The 24,016-nt window shown below is 52.5% G+C and overlaps 1 protein-coding gene across 1 annotated transcript in view; it reads right to left on the bottom strand.

Moving 5' to 3' along the window:
* The window catches only part of PLEKHA7 (pleckstrin homology domain containing A7), a 104,111-nt gene that overhangs the window by 21,952 nt on the left and 58,143 nt on the right, over positions 1-24,016 (bottom strand). The window contains exons 9-16 of the mRNA XM_045290984.1: positions 17,107-17,629; positions 16,541-16,627; positions 15,906-16,025; positions 13,964-14,017; positions 3,808-3,876; positions 3,561-3,641; positions 2,578-2,727; positions 2,022-2,123 (exon numbers count right to left, since the gene is read on the bottom strand). Of these exons, the coding sequence (XP_045146919.1) occupies positions 2,022-2,123; positions 2,578-2,727; positions 3,561-3,641; positions 3,808-3,876; positions 13,964-14,017; positions 15,906-16,025; positions 16,541-16,627; positions 17,107-17,629 (1,186 nt within the window). The remainder of the gene's footprint in view (positions 1-2,021; positions 2,124-2,577; positions 2,728-3,560; positions 3,642-3,807; positions 3,877-13,963; positions 14,018-15,905; positions 16,026-16,540; positions 16,628-17,106; positions 17,630-24,016) is intronic.

Below are 24,016 nucleotides of genomic sequence, written 5' to 3'. Positions count from 1 at the left end.
AAAATATTTGATTTACAAATAAGGAATCCTACTTCACGGAATTTCATTTATCACGGTAGGGTCTAGAACCGATTAACTGCGATAAACGAGGGTTCACTGTATAACCATTACTATAATTCATTTCCAAAGCTTTTCCATCATCCTAAACAGAAACTCTGTACCCACTAAGCAATAACTATTCTCTTCCTCCCACTGAGGCAGCATGAAGGTTTAATTTTACTTTCTCTTAGATCATCTAAATGTAAGTAGCCACATGTCGGACAGCATGAACTTGGAGACACATGCATTTTCCAGGAAAGATTTCCACACTGTTGAAAACAAAGCTCACTGCTATCGAGGGGGTTCTGACTCACAGGGACCCTCAGAAGAACCGACCTGTTAGGTTTCCAAAGTCCTGAATCTGCACTGCAGCAGACTGCCACATCTTTTTTTGCCCTGGAATAGCTGATGGGTGTGAACGTACCACCAGGGCTCCATGGCATACAATAAGTCCCTCAGCATCACCCTCTTGAAATAACCCTTCTGTCTGTGCCCCCTCCTCCGACAGCAACGTGACCCCATGTCCCTGCAGTAGTGTGGAGAAGGCTATGAAACGGTGTGCAGGGCCACCCAGCATGCCCACAGCCCTGATTACGTAGAAGGAAGGCCAGGGGTCGGGGAAGAAGAGCTTTTATTTCTTGGGTATTTGCTTGTGCTTTGCATTGGCTCTTGCAGAGAGGTGTCTTCATGTGTTCTTTGTGGCATTACAGAAATAAAGAAAGACTAAAGAAACTATTTTTTAAATGAACGTGGGCTGCTGAAGGCCAAGAAGACAGGTCTAACGGCAGGTGGGTTGAAAAATTGACAACTAGCAGTAATTGTTGGAAGGATGTTGTCAAGAATATCCGCCTAGTACTTTCAAAGCCATTGTGCTAGGATGGCGATACAAAAATGCAAGGGGAGATTTTGGCTCAGGCTAAGGGAACAAAAATGGGGACTTGATGGGTTCTGAGGCGCCTCACAGGACAGCCCTGTGCTCCCCAGCTCCCTGGGAACTGTCTGTGACTGAGCGGAGGCACAGCAGGGCCCTAGGGAAAGCCTCTGGGTCTACAAACCTAGTTGCCTCCTGCCCCCCACCCCACCCCCGTCTCCGCCCCAAATATTCTTCACCCTTCTGGGTTAAGGCTGATTTCTGAATAGTCAGCCTGGTCATTAACTCACTTGAAAGAGGAATCTTGTTCCTCAAAGAGCAAGCACAGCGGCCAAAACTGGCCTAGCACTGTGCTGATTAAGGATGCCTGAATCAATGCTGGCTCCATTCAACTACGTTGACTTTCCCCACAATGGGGGAACACCAGGCAGTTAGGGGAGCCAGTGTACAAGGAGAAACCCCAAAGGGCCTTTCATTCTCTCTCACCTTGGGAGACAGAGCCCGCTATCCATGGGATGTGGCCTGGTTTTGAAAGGGCAGACTTGAGAGGAGGAAGGGGGCTAAGGACACCTTTCCTGAAGGAGCCTGGCCACCGAGATGGGTATCATTATCCAGCCTGGTCTTCAGAAATGCAAATGACAGGCTGGCGACCAGAGACACCTCCTGCTACCAGGAAGAGGCTGCCTGATGGCATCTATCGCCTGGTCGCAGAGGAAGGGAGGGGGTGGAGTCCACCCACTGCTGGCTGTCTCAGTGGGCACTGAGGAAGCCAGGCTGGGACAGGAAACCAAGGAACATAGATCATTCTCAAGGCCATGAGGGTCACACAGTTGGTCTTGTCTTGCTGAAATGGTCAGCCGTGAAACCCTCACAAACATGCCCAAGGCCTGCACTGAAGGCCAAGATGCAGGGGCAGTGGAGGTGATATGTCTCAATACAGTCTGGCCCGGGGAAGGGCTCCCCAGGGGAAAGCTTGGGGGGCCTCTTTAAGCGAGGTGGATGGAGGCTGAGGGGAGAAGGCACCTGGGGAGTGCACACAGCTCCACTCCACTGAGAGGTGAAGGCTCTAGAGGCCATCAGAGCTCCAGGGGGGAGGGCGGGCCTGGGTCACCTGGAAAAAGAAGGCTCTTCGGTGCTGCTCCTGGAGCGTCTGCCTCAGCTGCTCCACGTCCCTCTCCAACTTCAGATACTCATTCCAGGCATTCTCCATCTCCTGTGGGCCAAGGAATGCTCCGGTTCTTAGTTAGTCCCTGCCCGCACAGGCCTCAAAGCACCGGGCGCTACTTCTGTCCACCCCAGCTGGGCAAGGGGGTACCCAGTGGGCCTCAGGCAAGGCTGGGGACAGAGACAGGGGGACTGTGACACCTGGTACAGTTCCCCCCCTTCACCTTTTGGGACTCTTTGATTCCTGGCCCTGTCAGAAGGGCCTGGACCTATCAGGAGGTGGGAGGAAAAAGTGGGAAACCTGGAATGTTAAAATTAACACTCCAACCAGGGAAGAAACAGCTTTGCAGGCTGCTCTGAACGATCTGGTCTGGTAGCAGGCCAAGGAACAAGTAGGGTTCGGGAGAAGTTCAGCTACACTGAGACCCTTGCTTCCCACCACCGGCTCAACCACAGTGTGGAGAAGAAAAGCCGCCGCAGGCCGCCCTCCTCGCCCTGCGCACCGTGGCCTCTCTGGAGATCTCTGCCCGGATGTGCACGAGGTCTTCTTGCAGCAACCTCTGTTGGTAGGCAATCTTCTCCGAGTGCTGGGGCTGGTCTCGGTGTTGCTCCATCTGTCTGTGCAGGACCTCCAGCACCGACTCCAGCTGGTCCTGTGCCAGGCAACGAGCCAACAGGCTAGAGAATACCCAACCAGGAGCCTTCCCAAACCAAGTCCAGAACCAAACCAAGCGGCCGGATCTAACTGAGGCTGAAGGGGCCAGTGCGGAGCTTGGGGGCTGAGTCACAGGTTCTGATCAGAAATCCCGAGTAGCTCTTTGCCTCCGTTTCCTCAACAGGAAAGTCAGCACGATGAGAGCAAATCAGAGTCTGGCAAATAGCCGTGAAACTCTCTAAGCTCCGGGGCACACGGTGCCATAAGCCCTGAACTTTTGATATTAGACATAGAATGCCTTTTTCAAAGGAAAAGATGTAGAAACTTGTTAAGGCTCCCACTACCAGTCAGCAGACTTCACCGGCAGTCCCAGGCCCCTCTTGCTCTCCCAGCCAGACCTGCTTCCTCCTACGGCCTGGATGGCAGAGAAGAGGCTTTTACAGAGTCAGGGGTCTCTGCCTGTTTTGGATGGTGGGTCCTTTTTCTCCAAGTCAGCCTTTTCCTGAGGGTGCTGGGATCTGGGCTCATCGTGTAGCAGTCAGTGGAGTCCCTCGCTCTCAGGTTGGCCTCTCAGGACCTCCAGTGTGAGCGGGGCTAGAACCAAGTGGGGGTGTGGTATCTACAACAAGTGGGCTGAGGTGTCCTTATAGAGTTTCCTCTGGGTCAGCCAGGAAGCCTCCCGAGAATTACCCTTTAGATCCAAAGAGACTGTTCTAGGTAAGCAGAGCCCAGGTGTACTGACAGGAGAGTCCAGTCTCTGACTGAGGGAAGACAGGATGACCAAGCCCCCCCCCCCACTGCCCCCCAAGACTAGACAAACGTGACGCATACTTTGTTCTCCTTGAGGGCTCGGATCTTGTCTTCCAAGTCTTGGAGGATCCTGTCTTGTTCGCAGAAGACACTTAGTTTGACCTGCCAAAAAGAATGGCTTGGGTAGGGCCTGGCAAGGACGAGCAAGGGGCCGGCCTGGGGAGTAAGATCCATTACAGATCACCCCAGCCTGACTGCAGCTCCCCACCCCGGGCCTGGCGGCAGGTGGCAGCCAAGGGAGCTCCAGCCTGCCCGCCCGTTCACTCACGTCAATGTCGCTCTCTGCGATCTTCACTGGCTTCAGACTCCGGTCCTTGAGAAGGTCCCGGCCTGTCATCTGGGGGGATGAACCATGTAAAGGAGATTTAACCAGTGCTCAAGGCCAAACTTGGGAGGAGAAGGGAATGAGCCCCACCATGAGGAGTATGGAGATCTCGCAGTGCCAAGTAGAGTCATGGCATGCGCAGGGCAAGAACTCAGGCGAAGCCCACTTTGCCTTTAATGCCTATCTCATCTTCCGAGACAACCAAAACTTCCCTGTGATCCTAGTACCCAAAACTCACCATACTCACTGCCTCGAGTTGATGCCGACCCCTAGTGAGCCCTGGAGACAGAGCAGGACCACCCCTCTGGTGTCCGAGACGGCCACTGCTGATGGGAGGAGAAAGCCCATCTTTCTCCTGGAGAGAGGGTGGGGTTTCCAACTGCTGGGCTTTCAGACAGCCGGCCACTGCAGAGCCACTACACCACCAGGGCTATTGTGTAGCACTTGTAAATTCCTCAAAGCAAATACAGACTTTCCAGTTTAGAACCAATTGTAGAAGCTATATATTTGCCTAAAATCAGTGTGATAAGGCAGTAAGCATCTTGGGAGATGTTCCATTACTAAGGAGAGTTTTGCTACTGAACCTAAGGACAAATAACACTACAATTCTATCACCAGAGCCTGATGGGGGTGGGGGGTGGGCTGGCTCAGGAGGAACAAGTAAATCCCGAGTCTGGTAAAGACTTGGTTTAAGGAAGTCCCTGAGCAGTCCACATCCCCACGAATGAGGCCAGTCGACTGGGGGCCTCTCCTCAGTCTCCTCTCTTTGGAGGGACGATCGGGCCGAAGGAAGATGGAGCTTGGACCAGTCTTGGCCAGGATGTTGCACTGCCTGCTGAGTCAGTGAGGCCATGCCACATTCCTATAAATCACAAGTTATTCTGTCTTCTCAAGGAAGGGACTCACCAAGACAAAAACCACCTAAACACCCATCACCGTGCAGTCAATGCTGACTCACAGTGACACTACAGGGACAACAGACAAGAGGAGGGACAGGGTCAAGTCGTCAAGGTTGTAATCTTTCCCCCGTGGAGCAGCTGGTGAGTTGGAACTGCCGACCTTGAAGAGTGTATTCACAATGCCACCAAGGCTCCTTATCTAAACTACTGGCCAAGGGAATTTCCCATCTCCTCTCGAACAGACCCACCCCTGAGTCTCTCAATCTCTCGCCCATGTTGTAATGTGCTCCCAAACACCGTTCTAACCAAAGTCGGGTTGGCAGGCACTTTTTATAGATGGCCTAAAGTGTACCATGAAGGAGGGCTGCCTCAGGGAACTTCAGTGTGCACCTCTGATGTGACCAGGGGTGGGGGGGAGGGGGGTAGGGGGTGGGTACTGGGCAGAGTCCCAGTGTAGATGGACAGACAAGTGCTGGAGAGATGGCCTTCACTCACCCCTCCACTCCCATGAGCAGTCCAGTAAGTTTGTGTGTGTGAATCAGGCACAGAACCCTATGGGCAGTCTCTTCAGAGGCCTAGCCAATATGGTACACAACTGTTCCAGATGCCTCTTCCCGAGACAGACCCGTCCAATCCGATCACATCCGGAGCTCAAGATCACAGGGAGGAGGACCTTTCCATGCTTGGGGCAGAGCATCTCTTGCGGGCTGCAGGCCCGTCCCCGTGTGATTGCCATGTTCCCCAGCAGGGGACAGGGACACTGTCTTACTCATCTATGTAAAGCCAGAACAAAACCCAACCCCAGGCCTGGCACCTTGGAAGGCATTCCGCATATGCTGCTGACGCTGCATGTTTCTGCAAACAGCACAACTCCAGCCAAATTCTCCTCTCCAAACGGGCAGACCGTGTGTGCAGACATGCATATGCACAGTCATAGAACACAAGGACCACTGTAACAGCCCACAAACAAACAGACTGCGCTGCCGTGTGCCAAGACGGGCACAGGGGTGGGGCGCACGCGGGAGGGGAAAGGAGGTAGTGGAATTAAGTCTGCTGGTGTGGGGTGCCAGTTGGTTCTGACTCACAGTGACCCCATGTGACACAGTCCCACTGCCTCAGCTGGTTTTCCAGGCTGCCACAGCTATGGGAGCCAGGTCTTCCTACGGAACCACAAACAGCTGAACTTCCCAGGCAGGGCTGGGGCTTTCCAAGCCCCGAGGAAGCTGGGGGAAATGGGAATGGGCATGAAGGCAGGGATGTCTTCCTTGTGCCCCAAGGAGCTAGTCGAGCCTCTAAAGGGGTTGCCCTTGACACACTGCCCAGGCAGGAAGCAGTTTCAAATGGAAAGATGCTTTGAGGAATTTCCCCCTCAGCAAAAACAAAAAAACCCTTCATGCTTTCTATCCTTGACCTTTTTTACAGATGATCTTGTGGAGACTTAAATTCAAGGCAGAGGCTCTAACAGAGCAGTGCCTCGTTTACGCAGGATCCTCAGGAAAGGAATGAGGTACTTTCCACATACATGCGCGCACGTGGGACATTTTGAGAGCTGTGTCTTTTAAATGAAGCTTGTTGATGGAAAGCTATCTAAAACGCTATCTTTCCCAGCCCTCATCAAACACAGAATAAAAATGCAACCTACCTCTTTTCCTCCCTCAACGAATTGATCATTATAAAACTCAGGACTCTAGAGTCTCTTCGAAGGGGATGCTTAGGACAGTTTGAACTTGTATCAAGTCCACATTTCTGCGTGTCTGCTTTTGTTGTAGATTAACATACATGTGGGGGTTTCAGAATGTTTGTAGGAAAATGAAATCAAAAGACATTGGAATTTCCCCAAGAACTTTTGGAAGCCCTCCCATCTCACATTGTTTCTGCTTGTTCGTGAGATAGCAGCACCCCCACCCTCCCTAAGGGGTAGCTGTCTCTTGCCACCTCCTTTTGAGGTGCTGCTGTGAAGATCTTAGAGGATTAAGGACATCAGAATCAAAAACGCGACAGAGGAGGCGGGTGGCCTTCCCTGTGTCCCCTCCCTTGAACTGGGTTTGGTCCCCTTAGAGGATGTTGCTCCCACACCTAGTGCCAAACTTGTGAGAGACTTAGCACATTTGCTGAACAGACTCTGCCTGCCTGTATACCGCACCTATTAGAGCTGGCTCCGGGGACCGAGGTGTGGAAGGTGTTCGGGAATGTCTCCTCAGGGAGTGTACCAATAAGGGGGGTGGCTCTGCTAAGGGTTTGAGACCTCTCTCTTTGGAGTCAAAAGACCATGGGCTCGTGACCCCAGTGCTGCTTCCCAATTCAAACTAGACCCTAACATGTGCACAGATAAAGAAAGGATGGGAGCTCACAAAACACAGAATTCAGGAACAGGAGTGGGAACAGTGAGACCAGAAGGGTAGGGGAAGAGGGGGAAGAGGAAGGGAGAAAGGGGGAACCGAGACCCAATGATCGACACATAACCCTACACCCCTCTACAGGAGGAAGAACATCAGAAAACAAGCGGGAAGGGAGACAGCGGTCTGTGTGACAGATGAAATAATAACAATGTACAATCTATCGGGGGATACGAGGGGGGAGGGGGGAAGAAGAGCTGATACCAAGGGTTCACTAGAAAGTGAATGTCTAGAAAAGAATGAGGGCACCACGTACAAACATGCCTGAATCAAATGAGGGATGGATTGTGATAAGAGTTGTACGAGCCCCCAATAAAATGATTTAAAAGACCATGGGCTTCAGAGGGTGGCTTTGTGACTGCGGTTTACACTGCCTTGAAGCTCCTGGATTTAGCTCTGCTCCATACAGCCAAAGCTACACAGAAATACATTACTCACCAGAAGTTCATGATGTCTAATTTTCCTCTGAAAAATTGAGCTTTGTGATACCACACACACAGACGCACCAAAAACAACAACAAAAACCCAAACCCCCCCAATGCTATCACGTCTGTTCTGATTCATAACAATTCTTACAGGGCAGAGTCCAACTGGCTCTGTGGCTTCTGAAACTGTAAATCTTTACAGAACCAGAAAATCTCATATTTCTCCCTCCGAGTCATCAACCGACCTGTGGTTTCAAACTGATGACCTTATGGTGAGCAGTCCCACGTGCACCCCCCTACACCAGCAGAGCTCCTCTTGAGCTTCAGGCTAGTACGTATCATTGCACATAATAAAATACCCATTATGCTTCCCAGAATCTCTGTGACCGAAAAAAAAGAGAGAGAAAAAAAAAAGGTCAAAGAGGCACTGGGCCATTTGCAGAAGTCTCGGCTTCAGAAAGGAGCCCAAGGCCATCCTGACTCACCGCCCCACACGCCGAGACACCTGCTTAGGGCTCACAGGGCTGGACACCACACCTGCTGCCTCTCCTGGATGTGCCGAGAGCTGCCACATCTCAGTCACAACTTCTGTGTCAGTCAAGGGGTGAGATGGGGCAGGTTTATTCTAGTTCAGTTCTAAACTAGTCACACCCTGCCCCATGGCAGAGTCACTTCAACCCCAGAGCCACCGTAGAACCTGCAGCTACCCTGGCTCCTCCAAAGAGACCAGTGACTGCAGCCCCCTGCCACCACCACCCCGCCCCCACCCCACCCCCAGTCATGCTCAATGCCACAGTTCATGCTGGCCTCTGTCTAGGTCAGCCTTCACCATGGAGGTAGACAGGCGAGGATGGAAACATGACACAAGCTGGTGGCAAGCCAGGCAAGCGCCCCACCCTGGGCAGCATGAAGGATGGAGTCACACCACACCACAGACGGGAGGGCTCGGGCTCGTGCACCAGCCACAGTGCTGGAGAGTGCTTCCATACAAAGAAAATAAACCGAGATGACTTGCAGGAAGCCGGGGGGCTGTCAGGAGAGCCCCGGGTTAAGCAAGTGATGGAGTCGGCACTGGGCCAGAAGCAATGGGATGCCGGGCTTGGAGACACAGATCAGATCGCCTTACGCTTCTCCTGGGCCGACAGCCCCGTGCTGACTTCTTCAGCACTTTGTAAAGCACGTTGATCAAAGGTTCATTATTTTTTATCTGTTCCAGACAAACAAAAAGAGGCAAACACAACAAAAGCGTAACAGGTGAGACATTCAAAGACACTTGAAGATGCCAGAATTTGGGGAACTGGCCGAGGGGAGCCCCGAACGAGGGTTTGTGCTGTGCCACTTAAATGTCCCGGTCCGAATCTGGGCTGTGCTGCTTCCCCGATGAGCAGCCTTTCCAGGCTATGGGTGTCCTGTCCACAAGACTTCTGCTGATCAGCTCTGCCTGCTGGGCCTTGGCACAGGCTGGTTTCTGTGAGCCTGCCGCTCTGCCCTGGCTTGGCTGCAGAAGGTGAGAGGGACCCTCACAGCTCTCTCAGCGTCCCCTTTGGGGACGGCTTTGGGGACTATACCCTGATCGAGTGATACCATTCGTTCCTCTCCTCATTCCACCACCATGACCACGGCCTCTGCCCCGACATGTTCCATCTGAAGTCCCCCAGGCCCTTGTCCCCACACCTGTCTTGCATCTAAATAATGATATTGCACCAACTATCCCCAATGCTTACAGGTGCTTTTAAGGACCCTCCCCCCACTGTAGGGCAGGGGATCTTCACCCTGACTGGACAATGGAATCAGTTGGGGTGTGGGGAGGATAAGGGATTTTTTAAAAGACTGACAGTCTCGGGTAAGGCTGGGCATCAGGATTTCTGAAGGTTCTCATGTGCTACTCATGGGCAGCCAGGTTGAGATCCACTGTTCTGAAACAAAAAGGACCCTGGTGGTGCCGTGGTTAGAGCGCTCGCTGCTCTCCCAAGGCTCAGCAGATCAAATTCACCAGCCCCTTCCTGGGAGAAGGACTGGCTGTCTGCCTCCGTGACGTCTGCAGTCTTGGGAGCCCTACAGACCAGTCCTGCTCTGCACTACTGGATCCTTCCTTCGAGTGGCTTTGGGTCCTGAAACAGTGGTTCTCCACCCCCAGACCCGTGGGGGGCTCTACCCACAGAGGGGCTCACTGGGCCAGCTAGGGCCCGAGATTTGGCATTCCTAACCAAGTCTCGGGCACTGCCCACGATGCTGCTGGCCGGGGACCACACAACCCTGGCTGCTCATTAAGGCCACCTGGGGAGCTTGTAAGAAGGAGAGCAACATCTGAAGAGACTTTAAAAACTTCCGCAGTACGGGGAGGGAGGGGGAAAAGGAGGAGCTGATACCAAGGGCTCAAGTAGAAAGCAAATAATTTGAGAATGATGAGGGCAACAAATGTGCAAATATGCTTGACATAATGGATGGATGTATGGATGGTGATAAGAACTGTAGGAGTCCCCAATAAAATGATTTTTTAAAAACACAAATGTTTTGAGAATGATGAGGGCAACGAATGTACAAATGTGCTTGACACAATGGATGTATGTATGGATTGTGATAAGAGTTGTATGGGCCCCCAATAATATGATTTAAAAAAAACACAGAAAAAAACCCAAACAAAATAAAACTTCCCTGGTAACCTTAGGGGATGGCCACAACCTCAATTCTAGAACAACAGCCTTGATTGTTAGCATGCACACAGACTGCCAGAGATTGATTTTTAAAATGCAAAATTCTGGGTGCCATCACCAGAGGTTCTAATTTTTAAAAAAATTAAGTGGCCATTGGGTTGCTTTCGACTTATGGTGACACCCCCACTCCCCAGTCAAACTGTGCTCTGTGGGACTTTGAGTGCCTGGTGTCGTGGAAGTGGAACACTTGATCTTTCTTCCAAAGTGCCTCTGGCTAGTTTGAAAAGCTAACCTTCCTATTAGCCGCTGAGTGTGTCAACTGTTTGCACCACCCCAAAATAAGCTCACTGCCATTCTAGGGCATGCCGACTCAGGGCGAGTCTAACGTGCAGATTAGAACTGCCCCTGTGAGTTTCTGACACGGGAATTCTTTATAGGACTAGAAAGCCCGTCTTTCTCCCAAGGAGTAACTGGTGGTTTAGAACTGATGACCTTGTAATTAAGCAGCCCAAGTAACCACTACACACCACGCAAGCACTCATCTAATTAAAAAAAAAAAGAAGCCAAACTCATTGCTGCCAAAGATTCTGACTCGCAACAAGCCTGTAGGGCAGAGAAGAACTGCCCCACGGGGTTTCCAAGGTGTACTCCTTACAGAAGTAGACCACCTCTTTCCTCCCACGGAGCGCCTGCTGGATTTGAACTATCAACCTTCTGGCATCCAGCAGAGCTGTGCCACCTCAACTCTAGTTCAACAGAACCCTCCCAGGCTGCCAGGTAACCCTGAAATGGGAGGCCGTCAGGCCACAACCTAAGACACTGCTCTAGAAACTGGCTTTTGAAACAGACCCCAAAGTTCTGATTCTAGGTTGACACAGGGAGCATGGAGAGGTCAGGTACCTACCGTCAAGATCACCTGTCCATCACCAGGGACAAGAACCTCTACAAAGGCCTCACCCACCTGGGCCGCCTGCAGACACTCTGGCTGTGCTTCCCAACTGCCTAGGGATAGACCCAGATGTCAATAACCAAGGGTTCCCCACACCCACTCATCAGAACCAGCCTGGTGGAGGACACCGACACCCGAGATACAAGGCAGTGATCCAGCTTTGGGGCAGGCAAGGGGCAAGGCTTGGAAGGAAAACGCAGGTGTGAGGTCAGCTGATAGGCCTGGCTCCCAGCAGCGTAACTTTGCAGCTATTCCTTAGCTTCTCTGATACTTGGGGGCTCCTGGTTAGTAAAACATGGGAGGTCATCCTTCTTCCTCCAAATTGCGGAGTGAATGGAGACACCGTGCTCAAAATATTGCCCCAGGACTTAACCAGCACGGAGGTCCTTTCACCCAGGCACTACCAAGTCCAAGTGCAGGCCATCAGCACTTCTAAGCACAACAGTGATATATAGAGTGCCTTCCACAAAACAGCACCCAGCAGACACTCCCTCACTTCAGGAGAAGGGTCTGCTGTGTGATTGGAGGGAAGATAGGTTCTGGATTGGGACAGGGATATGGGGAGATTGACCCTAGGTCACTCTAATGGGGGATGGGGGTGTCTGTCAGCTGATCAGATGTCAGGCAGGGAGATTCATCTCTGTACTAGTCCCCCTCCAGGTCCCAGGAGGGACTTCTCAGGGGAGGGTCCCACAAGGAGCTGGTCACAGAGAGGTCCGTGCTGGCTCGATTCCCATTCCTGCAGTGGTCTTAGGGGTGCAGCCCACTGTGCGCACAGAGGCCCTCATCTTCTTAGAGAGCCCAGCTGTGTTCAACAGCAGCCCATTTATCAGCATGTCACAGAATCTCAAGGACCAGTGGGCCCTAAAGACGGTCATGCCCAGCCACTGAGTGTTTCAGCTGTACCTCCAAGGGCATGGGGGTCACTACCCCCTGAAGTGGTCCTTTTATAAAAGTCTTCCATCCACGCAGCTCAACACCAACTCCTTGAAGCTTCTACAAACAGGTCTTACTTCCTCCTTCGGGCCACAGAAAACATACCTGTAACCCTTCAGTGTTATGTCTCCCTTGAATTTATCCCTAAAGAGCCCAAATACCTGCAGACACTCTGCACTCTACTGTGTGGCTGCTGCTTTATACCCGACACATTTCCCCTTGGGGAACTCCCCCTCATTTCACATGGACTTCACCCTGCGAAGAGGTGAGCCTGCGCTTATAGGTGGCCATCTTCCCAGGCCCTGTGGAGGCAGCTGGCCCACACCAGTGGGCAGAGCAGGGAGGATGAGATCTGAGTGCCTACAACAACCTGGCTCTGTGAACTGGTATGCTCCCTTTCTGCCCCAGCAGGTTGACTGGCGTCTGATCACTTGCAAGCAAAGCATTCCATGCAACAGACCCCACGGCCACTCTCCTGCAGGTCCTAGCACTTCTCCTTGTTCAGACACCCACCTCAGGTCTGAGTGGGACAGGGCACCCCAGCCCTTGGAGGGACGCTGAGGTGGTGCCAACCTCTCCAGCAGCCCCCCAGAACCACGACTCGCACGCAGCGCTAACATCGGTTTGTATAAAGCTTGTAAGCCCCGCCTGGCCCACTCTGCCTGGAGCCCTAAAAGGAGCTAGCCTCCAGAGCAACAGCTGCCAGGCCCTGCATCAGTCAGCTGTTTTCCATGACAAACCGGGCGGCTGCCAGGAAACCTGATCAATAGTTAATGTTCTGGTCACGGCCCCCTGGCTAGTAAAACTCCCCCAGGAGGCCACTTGCCTCTCTGCATCCCACCCAGCACGTCTCTGGGCAGGATGGCCTAGGCCTGGCTCTGTGAAAAGCTCCGTGTCTGTGGGGGTACAGTAGGAAGGCGGAGTTCTAAAAGTAGGCATGTGGCAAGGTAATTAAGAACACTGGCCTCAGGGTCAGATCTCCACCGGTGTCCTGGCCCCCCAGCAGCTGCTCGCCCGTGGCCTTGGCCAAGTTACTCCACCTTTCTGAGGTTGAATAAAAGTACCCTTCTCTCTAGCTAGGCACTCGGGGTGGGGAGGCGTACCCCCTAGCAATTATCTGGGTGTTCCTCTGCCAGCCCATCTCCCGCGGTCTCCCACCCACAGTTAACTGAAGGTCACATTCCTTGTGTGACCAACTTCCTGGCTCAGGCATAAGAAGTGTTTTCCACAGTGGGAACAATAGCAGCTCTCTCAGGCAGGCTGCCCCTCACTGCCCCGGGAGCTTTCTCCACTCTCTCTGTGCTGGGACGCCCGGTTTAAAACCTGTGGCTCCATCACCTTCAGGGGCCCAAGGTTCCTCTTCCAAATGGAGACAGGGCTGGAGAGCCACCAAGCCATGTCACTGACTTTCTCCACAGCCATACCACCAAACAACCCGTCAAATGCCGTGAGGCTGCAAACACACACCTGTGGCTGCAAACACACACACCTGTGGCACCCTATGATTTACGCACGCACTCCATAGAGGCTCTGAGACCCTGACTGTTAGTGGGAGGCACTTGTGGTCTCTGAGCCAGGAGAGGGCGAGATCAGGATCTGTGCTCTCGTTCTTTCCCTAGAGACCAGACAGCAGAATTCCCGAGAACATGAGCAGGGCCCAGAGTGGAAGGCTGTTAGAAACGACACTCCGCTGATTCAGACAGGGGACGTCTTCACCTGGGGTCCAGATGTGTAAGACCTGCATGATAATTGGCTTGGGCCTTGGTTCCCAGGAGGCTGGGGCTCTCAGAAAGGGGAGTCCTGAGGATGGCATGCCCCTTTCTGTCTCTGTCACACTCACCTTTAGGTCCAGGTACTCCAGGTCTTTCTTCAGCTGGAGGTAGGTATCATCCACCTTCAAATGAAGCACAGAGGAGAAAACAACAAGGTCATGATCACCGGGGGCTCCTGGTGTGGGTCATTGCCACGATGCAGCCTGAAGGATAAGGTACTCCAGCAGACCAGCACATCAGGGCCACAGACGAAGCATGAGTGCTCTTGCTGCAGCTCAGAGAGCCCTTGCAGCATGGCGGATCTTTTGGGGGTGGAGATGATGCGACGTGGAAGGGTGACAATGTAACACGTTACCAGCAGTGCAGCTAAGCTGGATGGTGAGCTCCCAAGACAAAACCAGAGAGGTCGACCTAGACAAGGGCCCATCTTTACGAGCAGTCTGGGTGTCACCAGTCACCAGCATTTCCCATTCTCTCATCACACGTTGGGAATGGGTCACTCCAAATGCATGAGGTAAGTGGACACCCCCCCCACACACACACACACCGGCCAATTGGTGTGGATGTGTGCCTGGAAGAGGCAGGGTGAGAACCTAGGTGACCCAGGGAAATCCCAAAACACATCAGGTTCCAGAGGAACAAGCACCAGCAGCTGCAGGACATTTCCCGAGAGGCAGACATTTTTGCTCTTTTTGCTCAGCGCGGAGCCAGTGTGGCCAGGCCAGGAGCTAATCACGAGAGCTCCAGTCAGCCCTCTCTGCTCGTGGCCAAGTTCCACAAGCATGATCGCCAGGCAGGGAGAAACAAGGCTCTGCTTCCCCAGACCTTGGGCTCGCCTGTGGGCAGGCCCCAGGAACCGGCATGTGAGGCCGAGGGGCTGTGAGAGTTGAAGAGAAAACGGTTCAGTCACCGCTTTCTCAACAAGCAAAGAGGGTCGCCCAGTGAGCCCAGACCCCGACAGGCCAGGCTTGGGCCACGTGGTCCTTGTTTCCTGTAGATGATGTGAGATGCTGAGGCTGTGCTTTTAAGCACATGGGAGGGCCAAAAGGACCCTAGTGGGGGCCTCTAGTCCCTTGCAAGATCTTATCTCTGTCTCTTAAACTGTCTCATCCCCAACCCCACTTCCCCCATTGGTTGGTCCACTGTGCATAGGAGTAAGAAGTGCAGGGCAGAGACGTGTTACTAAAATCACCCAGAGGGGATGGCTTTTGCATATTCCACTCAGTGGTAAGGTTGGTTTGTTTGAATGCATTTCTAAAACGAAAGAGGTAAGGAAGGTGACAGTCCCCTCCCTTCCTCATCTGCCCCCTGCCTACCTCTGTGCAGCCCGGAGGGACCAGCCTCATGCACCTGAGCCCCCTCCGGGGGACAGCCTGCGGAGGAGTCAGCTTCTTCAGGCTGTCTGAGAAGCCCAAGGAAGTGACTCCCAGGCCACCCTTCGGGGAGCATTACAGCGCAGCTCGTGGGTGTCAGAAACTTTAAAACATGGTGCCAGATAGGACCTGACTGTCTGAGGGACCCTGGGCAAGTCATTGTGTGTGTGTGTGTGTGTGTGTGTGTGTGTGTGTGTGTGTGTAGGTCACTGTGAGGTCCAAGAGCATGACATGAGCAATTGCTTTGTGAACCAGCAGGCACGGCAGCAGGGGGCGGACACCAGGCATTCTCCCTCCAGTCTGACCCACGCTCATTGGCAGCCCGAGGAGTTCCCAGGATGGCAGCAAAGACAACAGCCAGCACAGCCCTTTGGATACGACCACACGCCAGCCCCGGCAATCGGCAGTCGCCACTCGCAGCTGTTCAGGTCCCTCACATCACATGCAGTGCCCCACCCCCAGGCCCAGTGGCCTGGGCTCCCCCTCCCCACCAGCCTGTGACTGGCAGACACAACCAGAAGCAAACAGGCATGGAGGCATGGAGAGCCAGCCAGCAAATACAGACTCGAGCGTGGCACGCAGGTCACTTCCGTCCCGTTCCGGAGTGGCCGGGCAGAGAGAGCCCACCAGCGCTGACCTGGCAGGTGGGAAAGGTCAGCTGGTGCTGCAGGAACTGGCCGACAGCGAAATTTCGCACGCTGGCCAGCTTGGCCTGGTGCCGCCGCAGGCGGGCAAGCAGCAGCGAGAGCTCCTCCAGCTGCAGGTGTGTAGACACAGGGCGGGAAATGAGCCGCCACCGCCACCGCCACCACGGGAGCCCGCACGCTAATTACACACTTCATCCCGTGTGCGGGACCACACTGATGTGGCACCGCTAAGTCATCAGTGCATTAATTCCGTCATTAGGACAAATAGAGGCGCCGGCAGAGGAGGGGCTGTAGGGAGGAGTTTTTGTTTCCTTTTCTCCCCCGGGAGTCCACCAAGGTACAGTGCAATCTCGCCCAAGCAAAGGTCGCCAGTCAGAGTGATGACCAGGAAGGGGGGAGAGGGGATGGGCTGAGCTGGGCAGGGGGCTGAAAAAGGGCTTCTGACAAAAGCCAGCCCCAAAGAGAATTCCTCCTGCACATTCCTCCCCCATGACCCTGAACAAGTCGTTGGACGGCTCTGGGCCACAGTTTCTCATCTCTGAAGCGGGGTGAAAACCCGGCGAGAAGGTGCTCTGTAGGCATTATCAGATCCCTGGCGGGGAGAGGGAGGCGGGGAGCATCTTACCGATTTCCCATGTAAACTGGGGGCGCTGACAGTGTGGGTCATGTAGCCCAGGGAGGGCATGGAGCGTCGGTCCACATGAGAGGAGTTCTGCAGGGCGGGGAGCAAGAAGTCACTGGGAGGCCGTGCCTGCACTGCCAAGGCAGAATGCCACACGGCCTTTCACCTCTCTGGGCCTCAGGCTCCTCATCTGCAGAATGGGAGCGCCTACTAGCTTCCCTGGGCTCTACCAAGGGGAGGTGGAGAGAGCACGCTGGAGAGGCAGCGCCGCAGTGGGGCGATGGTAAATAACCGAGCTGCTCAGCCACTGGGCTCTTTTCCTGCCTCCCAAGCTGCTCAGAAGCAGCGTTCTGGTTGTGTGACCCGATGTCGGCTGCTTGGCCTCTCCGTGTGTGCCTTGGGGACCTCAGCATTGAGAGGGTCACGCGAACACCTGCCTCACTGCGGTAAGAATGAGGGTGAAGCAAAACAAAGTCTTTAGCACCCCGGTTCCACATGAAGGCCAGCCCTCATGCTCCCAAATCACCCAAACGTATGTTCTTGGGGACCCTGAAATTCCTGAGCCTCACCTTGATGGTGTGTCCCCGAGCCTTCCGGGGAGAACCGCCCAGTGAGATGTCCACACTCCTCCTCTGGTCAGGGGGCTTCACAGTCACCCTCTCGGCTGGCGTGTGTGGCCGCCGGGCTGGGAAGGCCCTGGGGGGCCCTGGGGGCGGGATGTCAGACGGAGACGGAGGCACAGAGATGGAGCGGGGCACCTCTAGCATGCTCTTGCTCCGACCCTGCTCCATGAACTCCGGGGAGCCTGCAGAGATGGGCGCTGTGGGGCTCCCGTGCCGGAACTGCTGGCGCTGCTGCCACTCGTAGAGCTGCCACACGGTGCCGTCCCGGTGCGCCCGGCGCTCCTCGCTGGACATCTTCAGGTGGCTGGCTCGGTCCTGCGCGTACTTGTAGTCACTCGGCAGGTTGCGGGGCGGGGGTGAGGAGCTGCCCGAGGGGTATCGGGTGCTCTTGGGAAGAGTCTGGTAGCTTTCTGGGAAGGACAGGGACTGGCTAGGGCCCTGGCGAGGAAGCGTCTGGTCCGAGGGGAGGCTAAGGAAAAAGGGGAGAGAAAGGTAAGCCAGTCAAGCAAGTGGCCTGCCAGCCTTTAGAAAGCAAAGCCGGCATGCGGCTTTGGCGAGTCCCGCAAGAACCTCCCCGAAGAACTGCCAATCAGACAGACGTTCAGGACTTCCAACAACTCCCTCTCCCCAGAGGACTTCACACACATTTTTCTCCCTACCAGCCCCCCACCCTCGCCCCCCTGCCCTGGCGACCCTAACACCATGTGATGAAACCTGCCTTTGCCTCCTCTCCTGCCTGCCAGCAGTCGGCTCTGCCAGGAGATGGGCGGGCGTATGTCTAGGAAAAGCCTCAGGAAGCTGCGATTTGTCAGATTCACCCTCTGGCTTTATGTAGACGCTAAAGTTCAGGGAGGTTTTGGGTTTTTTTTAATTTAAGCTGTTCATTGTCAATGGGGAGCACATTTCCAGAGCACAGCACCTGTTCTGCACTGAACAATCCACCCACTGCAAGCCCCTCCCTGTGCCCTCGCTTCTCCCACCTCCTCCCTGGTTTCCTGTGTCTGTCCACCCCGCTTTCAAACCCTCAGAAGGTGGCCCCTGGGCACTCGAGCCCCCTGATCCCACCAGAGGTTGCTTATCCCTAGGTACATGAGGCTCCCCAGGGATACTGTCCCCCTCACTGACCTGCCTGTAGTTTGGCTGAAAGTGAGCCATGGGAGTGGGTTGTGGACGTTCCTAACGTGGCTGGCATCATTCCTGTCACTCTAGTCCACACATCACTGAGCTCCTCATGACTGTCCACCCTGCCCAGGTCACCAGCTGCTCCAGTCGCTCCCTTGCTCCAAAGCCTCCGACAGCTGCGACAGCTGCCCGCGGCCCGACACCTGAACTCGACAGCTGCCCGCGGCCCGACACCTGAACTCGTCGGTCTGGTACTGGTGGTTCTTCACCACCGGACCTCAAACAACCTCATTTCCCATCTGCCCAACATGCACCTTCCTCTCTCGAACCAGCTTTGTTCCCTGCCAGGGCGAGCATGAGGAGCCAAGTGCCCCTCCGGCCTGCCTGCGCACCTGGGGGAGCCTGGGAAACCTCCATCTAAGCCTCGACCCTGCCCCCAGTCGCTCGGACAACCTCACTTAGGGCAACGTGCAGAGGGAGACTTGGATGAGCGCTTAAATCCTTGCTCCACTATTTGATGGCCAGGTGACTCTGCTCTAAGCCTGTTTCCTAACCTCTCACCTGAGAACAGTACAAGGGGATTTCCAAATGTTTGTGGAGTAAATTCCATTATCTTTTACTTCTGCCTTTCTGTGAACTTTTTAAAGCCTCACTCGACTGTGAACAAGACAGAGAGCAAAGCCATTTCCGAGCCTGGTACTAAAGGGACATCTGGCCAGTGAACGCTCCCCTTGCCCTCCAATCTCAAATATCACACACCCCCATCCCCACCCCTGCACAGGCACCCTGATTGACCCAGATGCCTCCCTCAGGCTCCAGGCCCTGCCCCAGGCCTCCTCCCAGGGAGAGCCTGCCATATCTTCACAGCCTGGGCCTTCCTCCTTATCCTGGTGCCTATCTCCAGCCCAGGGTCCCAGCTGATGAAGCGCTCCACCCTTGCAAGATAACTCGTCCCCAGGCTAGCTGTATGCCTTCAGAGGGCAGGATGTACACCTTGCTCTCTGTAGGACCATCAGTCTGAGAAGTCTCCCTGCCCATATCCCACCCTTGACCAGCATACTTCACAGAGGCCGCAGCTGATAAAAACCCAAACTACATCAGCTAGCCAACTAACTACCAATTTTCTGAGAAACTATTAAGCAAAGGACAAAGTATGGAGTTTTATTTAGCCTTAAAAGTCTACACTGTGAGATTGTAAGATGTTGTAGAGAAGGGAGCAAGCAAGGGGAACAAAGCAACAAAGTCCTGGAGGAATCCCCAAAACAGACTCCTAATGGGGGCAGGGCTTGGCACCTTATCAGACTTGATTGGAAAACATTCATAAAGATCAGCAGACAGATTTAGAACTATTTATAGGTCGTTTTTGTGCCCCCCACCACCAGTCTATCTATACAAGATAGGCAGGATTGTTTACAATCCCAAGAAAAAAAATGGGAGTCACAGTTCCAGAGGAACATGGGAAAGTAGGGGGTGGGGGAAAGGGAGGAGGGAGCCAACAAACCCAGGGATAAGGGAACAACAAGAGATCTAAAACTGATGGCAAGGTGAACGTAGAATGCAAGTGGGGTATGATCAAGTGCAATGTAGATGAGAAGAATTATTGAAAGCCGAATGAAGGTTGAACATGCTGGTGAGACGGAAGGAAAGAAAAGAAAACAGAGGGAAGAAGTAGGAAGCAGATGAAATTCATAGAGGTATAAAATATAATCATGTATATGCATATATGTAAATTTATTCATATATAACGAGAGGGATACATAGCATAATATTTATATGTTAAGTTCTCCCTCAACACAAGAACACTTTGTTCTAATAGCCTGACTTTCTGTGATGCTCACCTTCCCAACACCACCACTGAAGACAAATGGGTACATAAGCAAATGTGGTGAAGAAAGCTGATGGTGCCCGGCTATCAAAAGATATAGTATCTGGGGTCTTGAAGGCCTGAAGTTAAACAAACGACCATCTAGCAGAGAAGCAACAAAGCCCACATGGAGGAAGCACACTAGCCTGTGTGATCTCGAGGTGTCCATGGGATCAGGTATCAGAGGACCCAAAACAATCATATTGATGCAAACAAGGGGAGTCAGAGTGGAGTCCAAAAGCCCATCTGTAAACAATCAGACATCCCCTCACAGAAGGATCACAAGGAAGGGACGAGCCCGCCAGGGTGCACTATAGCACTGACAAAATACACAACATTCCTCTAGTTCTTTAATGCCACTGTCCCCCCCCCCCCCACTATCATGACCCCAGTTCTGTCTTACAAATCTGGCTAGACCAGAACATGTACACTGGTACAGTCCATTATCTTTTACTTCTGTATCTCTCAACTTCTGTTAGAGATAAGAGCTCTTGACACATGGAATCCAGGACAGATAAACCCCTCAGGACCAATAATGGGAGTAGCAATGAGGGGAGGGGCAAGGTGGGGGGGAGAAGGGGATGAAAGGGGGGACTGATCGCAATGATCAACATATAACCATCCTGCCCCGCCCCGCCCCAGGGATTGAAAACAAGAAACCTGGGTGAAGGGAGACAGCAGAAATTATAAGATGAAAATAATCATTTATAATTTATAAGGGTTCATGAAGGTGGGGGAGGGAGGGAAAAAAGAAGAGCTGATACCAAGGGCCTAAGTAGAAAGAAAATGTTTTGAAAATGATGGCAGCATATGTACAAATGTGCTTGATACAATTGATGCATGGATTGCAGTAAGAGCTGTAAAAGCCCCCAATAAAATGATTGTGTGTGTGTGTGTGCGTGTGTGTGTGTGTGTGTGTGTGTGTGTGTGTGTGTGTGTATGATGTTGTAAAGAGAGAACAAGTTTTGGAGTCAGTCAGACCTGGGTGTGCCATCCTAACTCTGCCTCTCTATTTCATCTAGTAAATTTTTACATTGCACTTAACACATGCCAGACATTACTCTAAACCTGTGCTACTCACGTGGTCCGGCGGCCATCAGCCAGCTCCACATGGGAACCTGTTAGAATACAAATTCTCGGGCCTCATCTTAGACTTAACGGAACCAGAAACTCTGGGGTGGTGGTCCACAGAGCCGTGCGCTAACAAGCCCTGCGGGGCATACTGACACAGGCTGAAATTTGGGAGGCGTTGTTGCAAAGCTCAACTAATTCATCACTTCTGCCTGTCGCCTATGACCTCAGACAAATGTCATTTATATGCCCTCTGGGTCTCATGTTTCCACAATGAAATGGGGATAAGATTATTGGGGGGGGCCTCGGAAATATTTGTCAGAAATAGTAACGCCCACCCCAACCCTGCCACCCCATTTTCTTTTTTCTAAATCATTTTATTGGGGGCTCATACAACTTTTATCACAATCCATCCATCCATCCTTTGGGTCAAGCACATTTGTAATTTGTTGCCATCATCATTCTCAAAACATTTGCTTTCTGCTAAGCCCTTGCATTTTCATTGCAATCACAGGAGGTCATTTTCATCAACCCAGACAGCTTGTCTTGTTGGGTAGGACCGCCTGCTGGCCACTAGGTGGCAGGGTTTGCCGCTGCTGTGAATGTGTAGCTGAGGACCAGAGAATCCTCCAACATCGGAGATGGGGTTCTTGGTGGCAGAAGACGGGTGGTGTAGCGTGGTGTGGTGTGGTGTGGTGTGGTGTGGCGTGTGTGTGTGTGTGTGTGGGGGGCGTGTCCCTGGGAACAACCTAAAGATGTGAAGCAAAAGGGTGTCATAACTGTGCTCCTATGCTCTTGCCCCTTCCCTCTATCTGGTTCAACAGCCCACTCTCCATGTGGGCAGTATCTGTCTGGATGGTGAAAGTCCCCCACTGAGCAGCTCCTCACTGCCCTATGCTTCGGGGCACTGCCTTCCCCTCCCCCTCCCCACAGGGCTGGCCATTTGGGGGTGAACCCAAAGAGGCCAGTCCGATGGTGAAGGCTGAATCCAGAGGTCGATGCGTGGTCAGGAGTTCCACAGGGGCCGCTGGGACCAGGGCAATCTGAGCCTGACAGTAGGCCCCCTAGCCAGCCGCACCGGCCTTAGCCAGAAGAGAGGCTCAGGGTCTGCTGTCCTCACATTGCTCTGCGGCCCTGTGGGCTCCCTGTGCCAAAAGGCCCTGGACAGCACGTACAGACACCGTCTCTGCAAAGTGGCCGTGTCAAAATGTGAAAGCACTTTTCAATAACCAGTGATTTATGCAGCAGATATCCCTGTGCCCTACTCCTCCGTCCTTGACCCTCAGAGCAATTGTTCAGGCCTCTTACTTTCTCCTCTTCCTAATTGTCAGGTTTAAGTACCCTCACCCACCCCTCACACTTGTTTTGTTTTTTTTAACACTTGTTATTTTATAACTATGCTTTCTATAAACACCAGAAAATTTGAATGATTAGAATTTTCAAACCACACCTTAGAACATGAGATTCTAAAACAGAATTGTGCTAGTCAGAGCGGAGCTTTCATAGGAAGCATTCTTCCCACCAGGCGAGCATCAAGCAACTCGCTCTGAGTTAGTGCACCAAGTGGTGATGCCTCGGACGCCTCTCTGGTCACAGTGACTTTTTTCTACAAAAGCAGTTTTGCTTGAACATTGTTTTTCCGTGGTGGCCGATTTAAGAGAACAGCATACAGCTGTGAAATTTTGTTTCCTGCTCAGGAAAAATGCTGCAGAAACTGTTATGACGTTGAACACAGCTTATAAGGACAGTGCTATGGAAAAAACCCAAGTGCACGAGTGGTTTTCTCATCTCAAAAAAGGTGAAATGTCAACTGGTGACAAACTTTGTTCTAGACATCCATGAACTCCCCGACTGGACGAGTGGATGAAAATGTCGACTCACCGTGCCTTTGGAGTTCATTCCACCAGGTCAGACGGTCCGTCAAGCTTTCGGTTACAGGTTGTGAAAGATTGCATAACAGTGTGCCACAAAAAAAGGCCTGATTTGTGGCAGACGGAGGACTGGTTTTGCCACCACCACAATGCACCTGCTCATGCAGTCATCTCAGTGTGCCAGTTTTTGGCAAAAAAACAGAATGCCTCTCTTGCCCCATACACCTTACTCACCTCATCTCACCCTGTTTGACTTCTTTTTGTTTCCTTGAATGAAGAGGGACCTGAGAGGACAGTGATTTGACGATGTAGAAGAGGGGAAGAAAAAAACGAGGGAGGTGCCATCCAAACAGATGAGTTTGAAAACTGTTTCCAAGAATGGACTCACAGATTTGATGACTGTATTGTGATGGAGAGGACTTTGAAGGTGATAAGGTTGTTTTGTAAAAAAAAAAAAAATTAATTGCATAGTTTGGACAAAAATCCCATTTAGGGGGTGTACCCCCTGCATACGCAGATGCCACAACTTTGCTTGCTGAACGTGAAGAGGACTTGGAGCACTTATTGATGAAGAACAAATATAGTTATAAGTATGGATTACACCTCAGTGCAGAAAAGAAAACAAAGCTCACAACAGGATCAAGTAGGACAAACTGACAGAGAAGTACTCGAGTATTGATTATGGAACGAAGTTAAATGAAATCTGTGACGATGTTAATCTGGACATGTGAAAGAGAACAAGATTGATACTGGCAAGAATTTCAGTTTACTCATTTCCACAACCAAAACCGCACCACTGCTCTGACAGTTTGTTGTACTACGGGAGCTTGCCTGTTGCTGTGATGCTGGGAGGTATATCACCACTATTTTAAACCAAGGTGAACAGGCTTCAGTATAGCTTCTAGATCAAAAAGTCTATAAACAAGGT

This window comes from Echinops telfairi, unplaced genomic scaffold (assembly GCF_000313985.2).
Source record: "Echinops telfairi isolate 266 unplaced genomic scaffold, ASM31398v2 ScPeMD7_60;HRSCAF=208, whole genome shotgun sequence".
Lineage (NCBI taxonomy): Eukaryota > Metazoa > Chordata > Mammalia > Afrosoricida > Tenrecidae > Echinops > Echinops telfairi.
Note: the sequence above shows the minus strand (reverse complement) of the source record. Positions and strands in the feature narration are given on the sequence as shown.